Below are 19,969 nucleotides of genomic sequence, written 5' to 3'. Positions count from 1 at the left end.
TCCTTAAAATTCAAACCCTGGGAAGGTTGTCAAACTTATTTGACCAAAAGACACAACTTTCCTTTTCATAGACTGGAAAGGACTAACAAATCCCACATTAACGGGGGTAACATTTTTCTTCAGAGATAAGAAATTCTTGTTCTCTGTCAGAGGAACGATGGGGCTGGACACGGAAGGAGGTGGCCATGGTCTTCCCTGTGTGCGCCTAGGGCTTGTCACCAGGTGGAGACAAACTGAATAACAAGAATTATGACAAGTGACCCAGTGAAAGGAAAGTGTTCAGTGTTCAATGATCAGAGGTAAAGGATGGAAGAAAAGCAAGTATTAGTCTGGAGAGTTGTAGCTAAACATCCAAGAAAACTAGACAAATTTAAGATTCAGTTCAATTCACAGGTGAAAGATAAAACTTTAAAACAATTGGAATCAACTCACGATTGTGTATTATAGAGTTGAAACATGATTCCCCCCCTAAAGTTACTCTTATTTTTATTAAAGACCGATTTATTTATTGTATTGAGTCTAGTTTTAATTTGGTCTGAGGGTTTGTGTGAACACAGTAAGAACAGTAACCGACTGTATAGGCTCCTTTAGAACCTGTTTTGCCAGAATCCCATGATTGAGCTTCAGTGAGCCCCTCAGGCAAAGAAGCCAGCCACCCAACTGATCAGGCCTGCCTGCAGTGCCTGCAGATTCAGGGTGCAGTCCTTGAGGTGAGGTCCCCACGGGTGTCTTGAGGTCCTTTTGTACTGTCTCTCAGGAAAGCAACCTTTGTTCCTTACCTGGAAAGACTGCCATGAACCATGGTACCAAGCAGGTACCAGGCTTTTCTCTAAGGCGCTCACCTTGGCTCTGAGTCTTCTGGCGGCATCCAGAGTCCAGGCCTGTCTCTCAGACACAACACCCCAGCGAAAGTCTTGGTTACCAAAACTATCATTGGAAACTGGTCTCATGGAGCCCATGCAAAGAAACACATTGACTTATTCATTACGGACTGCCAAAATCCAGAGGGAAATGTATCATTTATGAAATTGTCCTGTTTCCTTGTATTTGAAAAACAAAGTCCAAAAAATCAGGAATACCTTTAATAAAAGTCACAAAACCTGAATTTTGTCTTCTCAGATAAATGAATTTATATGAGACCTTGACTATATTGTAAAAAGCCAATCAATTAAAGCAATCAAAGTATGTATCTTCATTGAAAAAGTAAAGCAAGTAAACCTACACATCTGGCTCATGAAGCAGACGGGCCCCCAGCCAATCGGAAGAGCAGGCTGAGTGGGGTCCCAGGCATCATACACACCCCTGACTGTAGGTCTTAACACGGCTCCGTGGGATATTCTAGTGCAGCTCAATCCCCAAGATTCCCTGTTACTTTGTTGTCGTCTTTTCAGAAGTCATGAGAAGCACCTGGCAACTTGATCTTGCCAAGCCTGGGGGCTGCCAGCCTCTCTGCGAGGGAGTAAAACAGCCTTTTCCCCCATTTCCCCTCTTTCCTCCCTTTCTGTAGGGAGGTGTTTTTTTTTTTGTTGTTTTTGTTTTTTTACCATTTACTTTGTGTCCTTGGCTGGGGAAGATAATGGTTACAGCTGGCTGCAAATTGCCCACACTGGCTTTAATTTCCTTTTAACATTTTCCTTATAAATCTTCTCTAATTTTCACAAACCTTTCTACAACTTTTAGGAATAGTTTCCAAAATGCATCTCTATGCACCATGCCTTTTATTACCAAAATCACATAATTTCCAATTAATAATTCTTAGAAGCCTCAATCCTCAAGAAACCAAGAAAAGCAAACAACCAGCATTCCTTAGATTGACCCTTATGAACATACTAGAGGCCCAGTGCATAAAACTTGTGCACAGGTAGGGTCCTTAGGCCTGACCGGCAATCAGGGCCAATCTGTGGGGTGTCCAGTGGGCGGGGCAATCAGGCCCCCCCCCGCCCCCCCAGGCTGGCACCTGCCTTGGCTGGCGGCCTGGTGCCGCCCACTCACCCGCCCCGACCAGGGGCAACTCCTGCGTTGAGTGTCTGCCCCTGGTGGTCAGTGCGCATCATAGTGACCAGTCATTCCCCTGGTTGTTCAGCCATTCAGTCGATTTGCATATTAGGGTTTTATTACATAGGATTTTAAACATCGTTTCAAAGCACATTCTCAACAAAGCCAATGACATTTTAACAGCTCCAAATCCACCTTACAGACTTTAAGCAACGAAGATGAAAGCAGGCGATCTAGCAATGAAAGCTGTAATGAGTTAATTTGATCTGCACATGCGGCTAAGTTTTTCCCAGAAACTTGTACCTTTAAAGATGGCCCAGACTGGAGTTTTTGACCAGGCACTTGCATTTCAAAGGCCCCAGGAACCGGGGAGCACTGCAGCAGGCGCTGAAGGGCCTCGAGCACTGAGCACTGCTGTAAACCCAAACCCTGCAGTCCTCCTCCATCCTGTCTGGTGACCTAATGCCCTCATGTATGGAACCGCCCTGATCTACCTCCCCATCCTACTTCAGTGCTCGCCAGCACATGGCGTGGTGTGAGCACCAGGGCCAGGCTGTGGCCCAGGCAAGGGCATTACCTCCCAGGCTCCCCTAACGTTCTATTGAAGACCCGAATTCCCCCTGGGCCCCACAAGGTCACTGCGAGGAGCTGGACGGAGTCAGGTCTGTGGGGGGCAGGTCCAAGGAGGCACTGAGGGGATGGGGGAATCCTCCGCTCACGCATGGCTGGGCCCATCTTGGCAGGGGACACCAAGAACGGCAGACCAACCAGCTGGGCCAGGATCCGAAGGACTTGGCGCCCCTCTGCCCCCAACCTCGGGCAGGAGGAGGAAAAGGCAGGGAAGTTTGAGCAGATCTCCGGCAACAGAAATCCTAACAAGGGAACAGGCCGGGTTGGGCTGTATGTAGTGGGTCCAAGTGTGCTGCTTGCGGGGGGAACTCCCAGAGGCGTGAAACCGCTGGTCACTTCCCTCCTCGTGCGCCCCTCAGTTCTCTCCCCGCGTCTAAACAGCCGTGAGGACCCAGAGCGTGGAGTGACCAGCTGTTAGTGCCCTCCCTGGACAGGTCAGAGTTTAATTTTACAGTTGTATTCTGGAGTTCCTAGGAGGCCCCTGCACGTCTTAGGGGTCAACCCCAGACACCTCTGCATGGTCCTTATGTAAGGACATTGGAGATTCTCGAACCAGAGGGAGGAACTTGCCTCTTTGATCTTCGGAGCCTGGGTAGGGACCAGGCACTCGTCACTGGTCGGACTTTCTCTTGCAACTGGCGGGAAGCCTGCTGCTTTCTGACCCGTCCGACAGCCCGCTCATCCCTCCATGGGCCTTTTCATGTGGCAGCCACCCTAACAACGGTTTTTAAGTGGCTGACCCAAGCCCGGTTTCAGATGGGCCAAAGGCCGAAGACCTTATTTGGAAAGTGAAAGAGAAAAATGCCCGCTAAGTGGCTGGCGGGCACCCGGCAAGCCTCCGAATCACAGGCTCAAGCCCCCAAAGCTGGTAACTGGAACAGTGAGCCGAGGTGTTTTCCCGGGTCGGTCCTGGGACGCCAAAGAATAAGCTCCACAGACCAGACGATTTAAGCAAAAGTGTGGAAAGTTTATTGCAAGCAGATGCAGACGCCCCGCATGGGGACGGGCTCCGTGATGGGCTGCCCGTGAAGCCTTGTAGTCCAGGGTACGTATTTGCCACAAGCCTGTTCCTCTATCTATCCGTGTTGTCACTCATTGCGCTTGCCCAGCACGGACCTGAGCTTCCCCGCTTCCATGTGTCCTTTCCCTGTTCCTATGCGTTCGTACACCTTGTTGCTGCAGGCCCTTCCTGGGTCCCAGGCCTCCTGCTCTGAGTCCAGAAACATCCCATTATTTCTGCGTGGTTGGTGCCTGTGATTAGGCTGCTCAAACGGCCCTGTCTGCCTGCCTGTTTCCCACTGGACCCGCCCTGTCTGCCTGCGTGTCAACTTAACCCTTTCACATGGATCCAGATAATAGGGTGGCAAAGGCCTGGGGTGGGGTGGGAACTGGGTGGAGGGAGCAATGGGGAAAAAAGGGGGGGGCATCTGTAATATTCTCAATAAAGATTAAAAAATTCGTGATGATTGTTACTAAAGGGAGTTTTTAAGGAAGTTTGTTAAAAATTAAACTTTGAAAATACACATACATTTTGCATTAGCTTAAAGATTAGCAATTTATTTTAGTTGAAAGCCACCCAAAAGAGAACCCAAAGAGCAATGGTACTATTTACTTTAAAGAAGCACAAAAGACATAAAAGTACCCAGTACAATTTATTGTGCATCAGGAAGCTTAACTTAAAACCAACAGCATAGTAAAAAGATATGTCATTTTTGTTCATAGCAGAACAGGTTTCAAAATATATTTTCTTTTAAATGTATTCAAGCAGTACATAATAATCCTTTATAAAAGTTACATATATATTTTTTCTGTCAATACCTTCATTACATTTATAAATATTTGATTTGCTCAGCACTCCATCAAAAAAATTTAAAACCCCTTAAAAATATCTACATGTATTTCATATCTATAAAGCCTTCACAGGCACAAGGGAGGCCTAGTGAAGGGTTCATTTACTGTTGCAACAAAATGCATGTAAATCTGTAGTTTTCTTTGTCTGTAAAACATCTTGAAAAATTAGCAAGACACTTACTGTGAAACTGAGTTTCCTAAACCACCCTTTGCAGAAAGGAATTTGAGGTGCATATTCCCATGAGATTCAAATGTCAGACATGCAGGTGGAGAGAGAGACCTACTGAACACAGAGCGTACACACAGGGCAGTTAAGGCAGGAGGTGAGGACAGAACCGAGGACGGTGTGGGAGGAGCACAGTCCCGCACGAGTCTGCACCTGGCTGCGAACTCGCGGCACCTCCTCCTCCGCTCACCGAGGAATGTCTCCGTGTGAGCACTTCCGCAGAATCACCGGAATGCCTGATGTGTGCTTCTGTAACATCCCCTCGGATCTGACCAAGACACTCGGTCAAGGAATCTGAATTGCTATTTCTTCAAGATTTAAACTTGTAGGAAACATTTTCTTCACTGGTAAAGGACGTCACGGATCAGTATCACGAATACCCAGGTGTGTATGCTGGGTTTCATTCTAGCCAAGAATATTAAGCAGAGACAAGGAAATGGGAGTAAGACCGGCTTTGTTTGACCTTTGAACAAAGGCAATAGGTCCCCAATGCTGAGTGGCTCTAGGAGCACCCACTCCTCCACACCTGTGGGCCACGTGCACTTTTCAGAGAAGCAGGAAAGAGGAAGACAAGAAGGGATTTTTCACCTTGAATCTGGCCGTGGATGGCAGTCCCTCCCCAGGCCTGCAGCTCCTCCGGAACAGGACCTGGGGTTGCTGACCCTCGTCCCTGGAGGTGAGGAAGGAAAGCCACCCTTTCTCAGAGACGTGACCTTTTCCATTTGAATTTCAAAGCGGAACTCCAGATAACTGTGAGAGTTGCATACTGTTTGCAGCAACGTATTTCAAATCCTAACTTGTTCTAATGTACAAACGGAAAGAAAAAGAATGGAAGAAAAGGAACAGGAGGAGGGAGAGGGGGGAGGCAGAGGGTTACTCATCAAACTTGGCCCTAAAGGATGCCACTGCATCTCCCCTCCAGCACCAGAAAGTCTCCCCGTGGTGTGGCTCCAGGCGACTTCAGAAAGACAGCACCTGCAAGTCTCCCTTCTGCCGTCACAGCTCGGTGCACTGGCTCCCTGGCTCCTCGAAGGCAGCGAAGCCCCAGACGCTGCCATTCGGCAGCAGGGGCTCAATGTCCTCGTCACTGCCCCGCTCTGGGGTGTCGGTCACAGTGCCGCTGACGCTGTTGCTATGTTTCTTAGCCCCATCACTGCATTCAGGGATGAATAAGGCAACCAGGAAAGATATAAGAACTATACATGCCCCAAATAAAAACGGCGGGCCTGGGACGAGGGCTCCCTGATGGTGTGGAAACAAACGGAGATGAAGAATTGGTTAGTCTTTTCAATGCAAAATTAGCTCTGGGTGACCCAAACCCCACACCACCTCCAAGAGAATCACTTTCGCATGAGCAAATGTCTCCTTGCAGCCAGGGCACACTCGCCCCACAGGGCAGCCTCTCACCGCTGTCATCACTTCTCAGCAGCTGAACCCAGGCCTGTGAGTAACAGTCGTTTATCTCTAATCTCACCCTCTGACACCAGATCGTGCATTCTGTACATGAACATCAGTTCCAATTCTGTATAGAAATCTCTACTAAATACTGCTTAGAAGGAAGGAGGGAAAAATACTAAATAAAGTTTAAGAAAAAAACTCTAGTTCAATTTCTAGGTGGAATTGTAGGTCATTTTATATTTTATTTGGCTTGGGCTTTTTCAGAAGACAGGGTTCTGATCAGAGTTACTGTGTAGGTGAGAACAGAATTGAGAGAAATCTTTTATATGAGACATCAAATCAACGAAACCGCCCCTCCCCAGGCCCGGAGCACTGAGCACAGCCTCCCTACTGCTGGGTCCAACAGTCTTATTGTGCAAACAAAAATGTGCAAGGACACGCTCCACATTTAGGGTCAGAGGGTTTGCTACAGTCAGACATATTCATGGTAACAACACTAGACTTATCACCAAATTACCTGCAAAGCAGCATTGTTAGAATTCAGTTTCGGTTCCAACTCAGTCAGCTCTACATGGAACATGTAGAATATGAAGCCATACAGCGCTGGCCCCAGGCCATTACACAGTCCCCGGATGCCAGTTATGATGCCCTGGGCAACGCCTAAGTGAGAACAAAAAGAAGGCATGTCAAGACTGGGGACTCGACCGAGCTCTCGTACCAACTGTGAGCACTGAGTCAGCGGGACTGGGGCGTCCGTGCTGAGGAGGCAGGGGATTCATTCATTACACAAATGTGTTCTTGGTTTTACTATGTCCTTTTAATGTTGTCACTCTGTGCCAGGGGTCCTCAAACTACGGCCCGCCGAAAACATTTATCCGGCCCGCCGGGTGTTTTTGCCGCCGCTGTGTGCATAGGAATTTGTTCATAGTTTTTTTTTAAACTATAGTCCGGCCCTCCAACGGTCTGAGGGACAGTGAACTGGCCCCGTTTAAAAAATTTGAGGACCCCTGCCTGTGCCCTAGCGTCCATGAGATGAAATGACAGTGATGTTTCTGAAATACCACAGGGACCGAATCCTCCTCACAACAGCTAGATATTCCCATAAACGGGGAATAACAAAATGAAAAACTTTAATATTCTCCATTTGCAGACAATTTCCACTTTTCTGTGGATTAAGAGTTTCCTGCTCTACTTATTTAATGTGCTTTTACAATTAAATCTGCTCTCTGCCTCCTGCAGCCCCATGCATGTGAGTCCACAACAGTCCTGATGCTGTGTGGGCCCAGCGTCCAGACAGACTGCTCCTCAAGGTGACCCCCCATTTCGGATGCATCTTCCTGTAGACCTGCACTGAAATACCCCACAGGTGCCAATTTCTAGATACCTCTGGTTTCTAACAAGAAAAGAAAAAAATTAGCTTGAATTGTATGACATGCATGTTACTGTAGGTCAAAAATGGTCAAAGATTATTCAACCCAATGCAATGTGCTGTAATAGTTTTGTACTCGGACATTTAGAAACATCTGTACTAACACATATGAGCATAAAAAGAGCCAAAGAGGATTTAGTCCATGAAAGACAGGTGCGCACTTGTCAGGCACCGAGCAGCGCCCGCCCCGCAGGGCCGCCTTCTCCCGGGACAGTGCCTCCACGGCTGTGCAGCTGGCGGGGACCATGGCAGGGGACACACAGAACCTGTGGCCACTATTTTAAAATGTGGCTATGAACTAGATGGCTAATTTCTGATGAGGAAAAATGGGTGCAATAAGCAAACTATCTTTTCCAATAAAGTTTTTATTGAAACTTTTTAAAGGGCTCTCCCTTTAAAAATTTACAATTTTTTTCAAATTGACTACTTTCTGACTACAGTGAAGTGAGTCATTGAAAGAGGAAGTGGAAAAGGATGAACTCTGGTCGTGGGAGATGCCTGACGGTGAATCAGAGACACGAGAAGGGTGGGGTCTACACGCTTCTCTCCACACAGCTGTCCCCACGCTGCCTCTCACTCGGCATCCGATACCAGCAACCACACAGATCTGCTCTTCATCCTCTCGGAGAATCACTTCCTACATTCAGCTCATGGCCTTCAAGGGAGTCCAAATTAAAGAAGTCCCAGTGATGACAGTGAGTAAATAACAAGCTCGCTATCTGACTAACTAGTCCGTCATTATTTAACAGACATCTGTTATCGTTTAGTTAACTTTTATGGCATCACAATAAAGAGGAGTCAAAACCAAAGAGAAAATAGTTCTATTTCTAATTCTTAGTGTTTTGAACTGCTGAGTCCACATTTTAAAACCATGAGTATAATTTCAGAGCAGGAAGGAAAGCAAACAGGTGCGGTCATTGGGAGGGACCACACGGGTGAAGAGAGGCTCAGAGCTGCTCAGGTTGCCGGCAGGTCCGTCTCAAGTGACGGAGGGAAACAGAGGGGACAGTGCTCTCACCTTGCTGATCGGACTCTGCGTTCTGCGAGACCAGGGCACTGACCGCCGGGAAGGTGATGCTGGACACGGCGGCCACGGCCCCTGCGGCCCACACCATCCTGCAAGGACAGGGAGCGTCAGGCGGCAGGCTGGGGCTCGCTGTCAGAGCGTAGTCAGGGGCGGAGCATGAGATACTTCCTGTTTCCTCAGGTTACGTTGTATTTAATCTTTCCTCTTTACTAATGGATTTTTTTTTTTTTTAACCTGGGAAGTTATTCCTCACTTCACAGGCTAGAAAAGTTTCATTTACTTATTTCACCTCTTTCAAAATCTGTTCTCCTTGATTTCCCTTTTACCACCTTTAGATGTACGCTCAGTGAAGTTCAAAAGGATTTATTTTTACAAATGCCACCTTTCCTCCCCTGATTCCCACTTTCTCTGTCTGAGGCTGGCCTGCACACTGCCTTTGAGCTGCTCATTTTGCTACCCACGGGCAGAGCAAGGCCTGGCACGCAGGACGACACCTGCAGACTCCCAGACCCACTTCCTTTGGACCAAGCCTGTCACACTCAAAGCTGACACGGGCCAAGCAGACGAGGCATGCGGCCCGCAGGACCACGTTGGACATGCTTCCTTTAGACTCTTGTCCTTTCCTCAATGAAAGAAACGTAAGTGCGAATCAATATGAATCATCTGTGTGAGGAAGGTGAGCCCCCAACTCGGCTTAAACCCTGCTCGGCTAGGCTTCCTTGGGGACGGCTGACATGCACATCCTTAAAGGAAAGATCCTTCAGGTCGACAAAGGCCTTTGCCTGCACGAGCTTGACTGACTCAGCTACGGAACCAAAGTCCATCGGACAGAAATCTTAAAGAACAAGAATCTTCTCCTGACCTGTAAAGCATTTCTCATTTCTGTAAATTTTGTCATGCATGCAGAATGAGGAGTAACTAATATTTAAAGACATAGGACCTCTGGATTTGGTAACCAGGCATTGGGGACACCAGCCACATAACAGAACAGCACTCGGGATTCTTGTCATTTCTTCTGGCTCAGGGCTTATTCTGACCTTCCTGTGACGGGAGTAGAATATGCCAGCAGGAGTGACTGCCTCAGGATACACTTGATTTTGGAAGAGATCTTAGGATTCATCTCACTCAAGTTCTTACGTTATAAAGTCACTCAGCTAATTACAGCAAAGAGCCCTGCTATCATTTTTCCTTGTCTTTTTGTTTTGTTTTGGACCACACTGTGCTGGTGGGAATCGGGGGAGGAAAGGTGGCATTTGTCCCTAAAAACTAACAAATGTGTTTAAAATATTTGGAGGAGTTGGAGGAGGAAGCACACACATTTAATTAAGTAACAACTCATTGAAAGCCATGAAGACAGTTTTTACAAATAATCCTGTCACCTCGCTCAGCCTTCCCCAAATTAAGTCCAAACAGGTTTTGAAATGTTGAGCACACCCAACGGGTAAGTAGCCCTGCTGCCTTCACACCACCGTCAGCTCAAGCTCCCCTAGGAGACGGTCTTCCTCTAGTTGGTGAGGACCCAGGGGAAGGCTTACCAGGCCTGAGATCCGAGCCCATACCAGGCCAGCTGGAGCGCCTGGAAGCCCAGGCCCAGGAGCACGGTGTTCTTCTTCCCCAGCGACCTCATCAAGGCGGTGAGCAGGGCTGTCTGCAAAGCCAAGGAGAGCCTTGAGAAGCACGCGGAGGGAGCCGGGAACGGAGACCACGCTGTGCTGGCGCAGCTCTCCAGGGGCGCAGGGCCTTCGGCCTCCTCCCCAACGCTGTCTATCGGGGGCTTTGCTAGCACTTCCCCAGGAAGGTGACAGAGCCATTCACCAGCTGTCGTGACTGAGAGGGACATGGCCTCAGTCTTTTCTGAGAAACGCCAATCACTTAATCACTCAGTGACTAGCAGGCTCTGCTGAGTATTCACAGAATATGTGGAATTCTGCTGGAGGCTAGCAGTTTTGCAAAGTTGGACTGATGTAAATTTGATTTTAACAAATACATCCTCTGTTAGAAACCAGTAGAGATAGTCTGGGCTGATGACTAACCAGAGTTCACATAAACCCCACAAATTATGAGCAACTGAGAGTGTAACGCAGTTTACATTTGCTGATACCACTGGACAAAATGAGTAAAAGGTCTTTGCCTTGGTGCGCTCCTGTGAGCCTTGTTCGTGCTAACACGTAGGCAAGGCAGCCCTGTAGCCTCCTCTCCTGCGCTCCCAGCCACTGTGCCAGGGAGCAGCCCCCAGGAGCCCCAGGACACAGGGAAGGCCTGTCGGGTGATGTGAGGCACGTGCGCCTAGCTTTGTGGGCCTGTATCTGTAACAGATGGAGAAATCGATGCTCTTTACTCATTATACATGTTCCAACCCACTCATCTGCCACATTCCTTTGAGCAGAGGTCGGAACAGCTGTCGATTTTCATTTCTGCTTTTCACTTCTCCACATTAAAATAACACTGAAACATTCTCCTGGTGAAGTAAATTTCTGGATATCTGGAGCCCATGTCAGTTTCCTGGGTCTGCTATTGTACCATAGATATACAAGATGTCACTACCATGGCAGGGGGAACGAAGGCAGGTGTGCGGGAGACATTCGAGAACGCTTCCTACAGCTTCCTGTGAACCTACGTTTATTTCAGAATAAAAATATTTTAAAAAGAGATGAGAAAAATGACACTCACCTGAGCCACAATAGACAGAATTCCCAGCACAGCTATGAACTCTGCAATTTTAACAGATCCAAAACCTATGATCTGTGAAATAGAGGGGGAGAAACACTATTGTTAACATAGATATTATAAAAATAAGAAATGTTATGTTTTAGTAAAGCTATAGGACAAAACAGTTGGAAAAAGTTCATAAAACCTTAATTATGGCAAATTAAGGCAGTGTTGAAAGTTGAACCTATTTAACCAGAAAATTACATCTAAATCTGATAAAAAACCATTACAAGCAAGCATAACTTAACAAATATTTTAAAGATATTTTCTATTACAGGCCTATCTATCGTTTCATATTCCTTCCTATCCCCAACCCACCAAAAAAGAAATATGTTATCAAGCATTAGAGAAAATATAAAGGAAATAATCTGACTTTTGATGCAGAATTCGGAATTTACTCATTAGCAAGTTCAGTGGCTCTCAGCGATGGCTGCACATTAAAATCATGTGGGGCCGAGGGGAAGGGAGGAAGGGGAGGGAGCAGTGAGACTCTGCAACCGTGGAGACCAACTGGGCAGAGTCTCAGGCTTCGACACAGGCATGTTCCAAAAGCTTCTGATGAGCAGCCTCTTCACCTTAACAGCTCTGATCTGCCAAAACTATTCGTTTTAAATACCAAGTTTTAAAAAAATATATTTTTATTGATTTCCTAGAGAAAGGAAGAAGGCAAGAGATAGAAACAATAGAAACACCAATGATAAGAGAGAATCATTGCTCAGCTGCCTCCTGCACGCCCCCCTACTGGGGATCCGGGCATGTGCGCAGTCCAGGCATGTGTCCTTGACCAGAGTCGAACCTGGGACCCTTCAGTCCGCAGGCCAAACCATTGAGCCAAACCAGCTAGGGCTTAAATGTCAAGTTTTTAAAGTTAAATTATTTTCCCCTCTTAAAATTCTTTGAAATTCAGAAAAAGGAATTAAAAAATTATTAATAGAGAATAAAAAGATAATAGAAAACTAAGAGCTAGTTCTTTGAAAAGATAAATAAAATCGACAAACCTTTAGTTAGAATCACACAAAAAAGAGAGATGTCTCAAGTAAATAAAATCATAAATGAAAGAGATTTTAAAACTGATACCACACAAAGATTCACAAGAGACTACTATGAACAAAATTATATGCCAACAAAGTGGTCAACCTAGGAGACATGGATAAATTCCTAGAACCATAACAGAATCACAATTAAATAAACAACCCAAACAGACTGATGACTAGCAAGGAGTCTCAACCAGTAATCAAAAACCCCCCAACAAAAGTCTAGGACCAAATGGTTCACTGGTGAATCCATTAAACATTCAAAGAAGAATTAACACAAATCCTTCTCACACTCCTCCAAAAAACAGCAGACAGAAGAACTCTCAAACATACTTTATTTTTAAAATATTTTTATTGATTTCAGAGAGGAAGGGAGAGGAAAAGAGAAACATCAATGATGAGAGGGAATCATTGATTGGCTGCCTCCTGCACGTTGGACCGAGCCCGCAACCCAGGCATGTGCCCTTGACCGGAATCAAACCTGGCATCCTTCCGTCCACAGGCCGATGTTCTGTCCACTGAGCCAAACCACCTAGGGCTCTCAAACACATTTTACAGGAGGGCCAGCATTATCCTGATACCAAAACCAGACAAAAATGCCACACAAAAAAATAAAAATAAAATTACAGGCTAATATCTGTGATGAACATGATGTAGAACTTTTCAACAAAGTAGTAGCAAACTGAATTTAATAGTACATTTAAAAAAATCATGCATTATGATCAAGCGAAATTTATACCAGAGAGGCAAGGATAGTTCAACATCTGCAAATCAGTTGATGTGATATACCACATCAATAAAATGAAGGATAAAAATCTTAAGACATTTCAATAAATGCAAAGCATTTGACAAAATGCAAAACCCATTTATGATAAAAAAACAAAATGGGTATGTAAGAAAAGTACCCCAATATAATAAAGGCATCATATGATAAGACCACACATACACAGCTTTTTCTGTCAGATCAGGAACAAGACAAGGATGTCCGCTCTTGCCCTTTTATTTGATACTAGAGGCCCAGTGCACGAAATTTGTGCACTTGAGGGCGGGTGGGGTCCCTGAGTCCAGTCTGCGCCCTTTCACGGTCCAGGAGCCCTTGGGGGATGTCCGACTGATGGCTTAGGCCCGTCAGTCAGACATCCTTAGTGCTGCCGCGGAGGCAGGAGAGGCTGCTGCCACTGCCGCTGTGCTTGCCAGCTGTGAGCCCGGCTTTTGGCTGGGCAGCACTCCCCCTGTGGGAGAGCACTGACCACCAGGGGGCAGCTCCTGCAGTGAGCATCTGCCACCTGGTGGTCAGTGTGCATCATAGCAACCAGTCATTCTGTCGTTTGGTCAATTTGCATATTAGCCTTTTATTATATAGGCCTAGAGGCCTGGTGCATGAAATTCGTGCATGGGTAGGGTTCCTAGGCCTGGCTGGCGAACAGGCTGGCCAGGGCCTTCCTTCCACTGGCTGCTGGCTGCCAGCTGGGTCTTTTCTTCCCCCCAGCTACTGGCCCAGGCCTTCCTTCGTTCTGCGCCCCCCGGCATCACCTCCGGTGGTCAGTACACATCATAGCAAGAAGTCAAATTCCTGGTTGGCCGAACTCCCAAGTGGACAATTTGCATATTAGCCTTTTATTATACAGGATAGTACTGGTAGTCCTGTCAGCAGAAAAGAGGCAAGAAAAAGAAATAAAATGCATCCACATTGGAAATGAAGAAGTAAAACTGCCTGGCTGGCGTGGCTCAGTGGTTGAGTGTTGACCTATGAACCAAAAGGTCACTGTTCGATTCCCGGTCACATGCCTGGGTTTCGGGCTTGATCTCCAGTGTGTGGTGTGCAGGAGGCAGCCGATCAAAGATTCTCTCTCATCATTGATGTTTTTATCTCTCTCCCTCTCCCTTCCTCTCTGAAATCAATAAAAATATATATTAAAAAAAGAAGTAAAACTGTCACTATTTGCAGATGACATGATAGTATACTTAGAAAACCCTAAAGACTCTATCAAAAAAACTGTTGTAACACATACACAAATTCAATAAAGTTGCAGAATACAAAACCAATATAAAAAATCTGTTGCCTTCCTATACATTAACAACAAAGTATCAGAAAGAGAATGAAGAAAACAATCCCATTTACAATCACAACAAAAAGAATAAAATACCGCCCTAGCTCGTCTGGCTCAGTGGACAGTGTCAGCCTGTGGACTGAAGGGTCCCGGGCTCGATTCCGGTCAAGGGCACATGCCAGGGTTGCAGGCTGGGGTGGGGGCATGCAGGAGGCAGCCAATCAATGATTCTCTCTCATCAATGATGTTTTCATCTCTCTCTCCCTATCCTTTCCTCTCTGAAATCAATAAAAATATATTTTTTTTTTAAAAAAAAGAGAATAAAATACCTAGGAACAGTCTTAACAAAGGAGGTGAAGATTGTACTCTGTACTCTGAAAATTACAAGACATTATTGAAGGAAACTGAAGACAAAGCTATTCTGTGTTCATGGATTGGAAGAATTAACATTGTTAAAATGGCCAAATTAACTAAAGCAGTATACAGATTTAATGCAATCCTTACCAAAGTCCCAATGGCATTTTTTCAGAAATAGCACAAAAAAAAATCCTCAAATTTATATAGAGCCACAAATGACCCCAATAGTCAAAGCAAGCCCGGGGAAAAAGAAAGCCCAAGATATCACACTCCCTGTCTTCAAACTACACTATAAAGCTGTCGTAATAAAATCAGTGCGGTACTGGCAGAAAAACAAACACAGAAATTAATGGAACACAACAGAAAGCCCAGAGGTAAACCCACACCTATATGGGCAACTACTTTTTGACAAAGGAGCCAAAAACATACAATGGAGAAAGGACAATCAGTCTCTTCAATAAATAGTGCTAGGAAAACTGGAATGCCACACGCAACAGAATGAAACTGGGCTGCTATCTGACACCATACACAAAAGTTAACTCAAAATAGATGAAGGACTTGAACATAGGACCTGCAACAATAAAATACATGGCAGAAAACAAACACAGGCACTAAACTTATGGACCTTGGGATTTTGTGAACTTGACCCTAAAGGCAAGAGAAGCTAAAAAAAAAAAGAAGAAATGAATAGGACTATTTCAATCTTAAAAGGTTCTGTACAGCAAAAGAAACCATCAACAAAACAAAAAGGAAACCAACCGAAAGAAAGAAGATATTTGCAAATGATACCTCTGATAAGGTGCTAATTTTAAAAGTATTTAAAGAACTCATAAGTACAACTCAAAAACAAAAAAATTTTCAATTAAAAGATGGTCAAAAGATCTGAATAGATACTTTTTCACAGAAAACATACAGATGGCCAACAGGTACATGAAAAAATGCTTAATACCGCAAATTCATATCAGCACCATAATGAGATACCGTCTCAAAACTATCAGAATAGCTTTTATCAAAAAGAAAAGAATTCAGCCCTGGTTGTGTGGGTCAGTCAGCTAGAGAGCATCCCATATATCAAAAGGCTGCAGGTTCGATTACTGGTCAGGGGACATATTGGAAGGCAACCAATTAATGCGCTCTCTCTCTTGCCCCCTTCCCCTCTCTCTAAAATCAATAAGCATATGCTTGGGTGAGGATTTTTTTTAAAAAAGAAAAGAATTGACAAGCGTCAGGGATGATGTTAAAAAAAGAACACTTGTGTACTCTTAGTGGGAATGTAAATTGGTGCAGCCACTATGGAAAACAGTGTGATGGTTCCTCAGAAATTAAGAATAGAACTACCATTTGACCCAGCAATCTTTCTTCTGGGTATCTACCTGCAAAACTAAAAACACTTATGCATAAAGATATATGAACCCCATGTTCACTGCAGCATTATTCACAATAGCTAAGACATGGAAACAACCAAAGTGCCCTTTGATGAATGACTGAATAAAGAAGATGTGGTCCATACAAAACTGAAGACTACTCAGCCATAAAAAAGATAAAATATTGTCATTTGGGACAACATGGATGGATCTTGGGAGTCCTATGTGTAAGTGAAATAAGTCAGACAGAAAAAAAAAAGAACTGTATGATTTTTAACTCATATGTGGGATATGAGATAAAAAACAACAAATGAACAAACAAGACAAACAAACAAAAGCCATAAAAAAGAAAACATCTCACAGATACAGACAACAAAATGGTAGTTACCAGAGGGGAAGGGGGTGGGGAGGAGAAAGAAGGCAAAGGGGTCAAATACTTGGTGACAAGAGGATAGTAGGCTTCAGTGAACTGGAAGCCACACATCTGAAATGTACGTATTGTTATTAACCAATGTGACACCAATGAACTTAATTTAAAAATAATAAACAAAATTAAATACCTAAGGGAGGAAAATCGGATGCATTCCTTTACACTAATAATGAACTATAAAGATTAATTAATTCCATTTTCAATTGCATCAAAAAGAATAAAATATGTAGAAATAAATTAACCAAGGTGGAGAAAGACATGTATATTTAAAACTTTTAAGATATTAATGAACAAAATTGAAGAAGGTACAAAGAAATGGAAGGATATTCCATGCTCATGGATTGGAAGAATTAATATGATTAAAATGCCCATACCCTATCCCAGTGGTCAGCAAACCGCGGCTCTCGAGCCACGTGCGGCTCTTTGGCCCCTTGAGTGTGGCTCTTCCACAAAATACCACGTGCGGGCGCGCACGTACAGTGCGATCAAAACTTCGTGGCCCATGCGCAGAAGTCGGTTTTTGGCCTGGGCGAGTCTATTTTGAAGAAGTGGCGTTAGAAGAAGTAGGGGGTGTCAGTTGGGCGACGGGAGACTCAGCGCAGGCAGCTGCGGGATATGCAGCGCGATTCATGCACGAGTTGAGTGAGCCAGTCAGTCAGCAGTCTCATTGTGCAGTGGTTGGTGCTAGTCGTGTCCGCAAATCGCGCGCGGGTGACAAAAGTACCTACTCGAAGCATAAAGTTACCTGTATTTTTCCAACCAGCTGCAAATCCTACAGGTATTTTTGTGATCAATTTAAGAATAGACAAAACAAGTATACAAGACGAGTGTGGATGGGAGAGTTGGAAGGGGTCAACCTCAGCGAACGTACCTCAATCAGATTGAGAACGTTTTTAGCAAAGGCCAGCTTAGTAGTACCCTAATTAAGTTAATAACAATGTACCTACCTATATAGTTTGAGTTTAAAAAATTTGGCTCTCAAAAGAAATTTCAATCATTGTACTGTTGATATTTGGCTCTGTTGACTAATGAGTTTGCCGACCACTGCCCTATCCAAAGAAATATAAAAAATCAATGCATCCCTATAAAAATTCCAATTAGATTTTTACCAGAAATAGAAGAAAATCCTAAAATCTGTAAGGAACCACAAAAGACCCTTAATAGTCAAAGCACTCTTGAGGAAGAACAACAAAGCTGGAGGCATCACACTCCCTAATTTCAAATTATATTACAAAATTGTAGTAATTAAAACAATATGATACTGGCATAAAAACAGACACAGATTAAAGAAACCAATTAGAGAGCCCAGAAATAAACCCATGCATACATAGTCAATTAATTTATGATAAAGGAGCCAAGAATATACAATGGGGAAAAGATAGTTTCTTCAATAAATAGTGTTGGAAAAACTGGACAGCCATGCAAAATAATGAAACTAGACCAACTTACACCATACAAAAAAAATTAACTAAAAATGGATTAAGGATTTGAATGTAGGACCTGAAACCATAAAACTCCTAGAAGAAAACATAGGTGGTGAGCTCCCTGACTTAGGTCTTGGAGATGATTCTGTGAATCTAACACCAAAATCAAAAGCAAAAGCAGAAATAAAGAAGTGGGTCTATATCAAACTAAAAAGGGTATCATCAACAAAATGAAAAAGCAATTTACTGAATGGGAAGAAATAACTGGATGTCATGTATTGGATAAGGAACTAATATCCAAAATATATAAAGAATTCATGTAACTCAGTAGCAACAAACAAACAAACAATCCAATTTAAAATATGGGCATAAAACGGAACAGGCATTTTTCCAAAGAAGACATACAGATGGCCAATAGGTACATGAAAAGATGCTGGAATCACTAATCATCAGAGAAATGCAATGATATCACCTTACACTAGTTCAAATGGCTATTTTCAAAATTACAAGTGTTGTTGAGGATGTGGAGGAAAGGAAACCATCATACACTCTTGGTGGGAATATAAATTGGTGCAACGACTATGGAAAACAGTATGGAGGTTCCTCAGATTGTGGCAGGCAGTTAAGACAGATATGAGCAGAGCAAGGAGGATGGGCACTGTACAGAAGGTCAATAGGGAACAAAGCCCCAGGTGCCAAACAATGGACAACTGTAGGGTCGGACCTTGACCCCAGGGTGACCTTTCCTCCCCTAGCATTTTGCTAGTTATGCAGTTTGGACCCTCTGACCTTAGAGATAACATTGAGGCCTCAGCTGTATTTCAGCACCAGGCCCAGGAAAGCAGCAAAACTAGACAAGTGACACCCAGCCTGCCCTCAGGACCAGCAGCATTGGATAATGCATGGCCTCCTGCCCTGGGGCTGACCAACCAATCAGTGGAGACCCAGATCCTGAAAGGACACACCTGGGAAGCTGCTGAACATCCCATGGCTCCTTCCCCTGGGACCTCCACCCTCAAAGCCCTTAGGACGAGGAGCCAGCTGCTTCTCCTGGAGCACTCCGCCTTTCCTTTCTCCCTCCCCCTCCCCATCTCCCCTGGGCCTTGGGTCACCTGTATCTTCTCACTTTTAAGCTCCAAGGGCCTTTCCTTTACCTCTATAACTTGTTTCCTAAGCCTCTTTCTTCTACGAATTACTTCTTCTACCTCTGTGATTTTCCAAATAAGTGTTCTCTTACAGTTTGGGTCTTGGCTCTGAATTCTTTCCTAACCTGAACTCAAGTATCAAGGTTGCTGAATCCAGGTTGTCTGACCCCACCAATCTAACACCAGCGCCTTTCTCACTGCCCCAACAAAACAACTAAAAATAGAACCACCACAGGATACAGCAATTCCACTTTTGGGCATTTCTCTGAAACTAAACTAAACACGAATGTGAAATGATATATGTACCCGTTAGGTAGGAAGTTGGACATGAGGGGCTGGGGTGGGGCACTGTGGCCTTCAGACCTGGCCCAGCAGACGGCCGGCAGGCAGGTTCGGAGCAGCTGGCTCCTGCTGCAAGCTCAGAGGGAAACGACAGGACCTCAATGCCAGTGCTGGTTTGACGCCCACCCCACCTGGGTTGTTCTGTTCCCATTATGGGTAAGGGCACGCCCAGAAGAAAGCTTGTGTCAACTGCCCCTGAATGCAAATGGAAGTCTCCATCCAGAAAGTCCCTCCTTTTGCAAAATAAAATTCCCATTTATTGTTGGACAACATTGTTTCACACACATCAAACTGGCCAGAGAGAAAAATAAAAACCCCCAGCAACTTCAAAGACAGAAAAAGGGAGAAAAAAAAAAAAAAAGAAACCTTTTTATCTTTGGCCTTTTTAACCATCTCACACAAACCAACTATATACTTATCGTGCAGTTAAGTGCTACACAGTTACTGGATGCTCGGAATAAGATGGTTATTTTGCTGTTGTTTTTGCTTTTTTACAAGGTTTTCTTTCTCTTTTGAGAGGATAATGATTATGGTCACCCTAAAGTCAAGTCAGAAGT

General features: G+C 44.6%; 1 protein-coding gene across 3 annotated transcripts in view; it reads right to left on the bottom strand.

Moving 5' to 3' along the window:
- Positions 1–4,258: 4,258 nt before the first annotated feature.
- HIATL1 (hippocampus abundant transcript-like 1) overlaps positions 4,259–19,969 on the bottom strand; it is a 95,537-nt gene continuing 79,826 nt past the window's right edge. For all 3 annotated transcript variants that reach the window (XM_014529516.1, XM_005881653.2, XM_014529517.1), the window contains 5 exons: positions 11,227–11,298; positions 10,092–10,204; positions 8,548–8,645; positions 6,618–6,760; positions 4,259–5,944 (listed from right to left, as the gene is read on the bottom strand). In XM_014529516.1, the coding sequence (XP_014385002.1) occupies positions 5,699–5,944; positions 6,618–6,760; positions 8,548–8,645; positions 10,092–10,204; positions 11,227–11,298 (672 nt within the window). In that variant the 3' untranslated portion in view covers positions 4,259–5,698. The remainder of the gene's footprint in view (positions 5,945–6,617; positions 6,761–8,547; positions 8,646–10,091; positions 10,205–11,226; positions 11,299–19,969) is intronic.

This window comes from Myotis brandtii, unplaced genomic scaffold, assembly GCF_000412655.1.
Source record: "Myotis brandtii unplaced genomic scaffold, ASM41265v1 scaffold684, whole genome shotgun sequence".
NCBI classification, from domain to species: Eukaryota; Metazoa; Chordata; class Mammalia; order Chiroptera; family Vespertilionidae; genus Myotis; species Myotis brandtii.
Note: the sequence above shows the minus strand (reverse complement) of the source record. Positions and strands in the feature narration are given on the sequence as shown.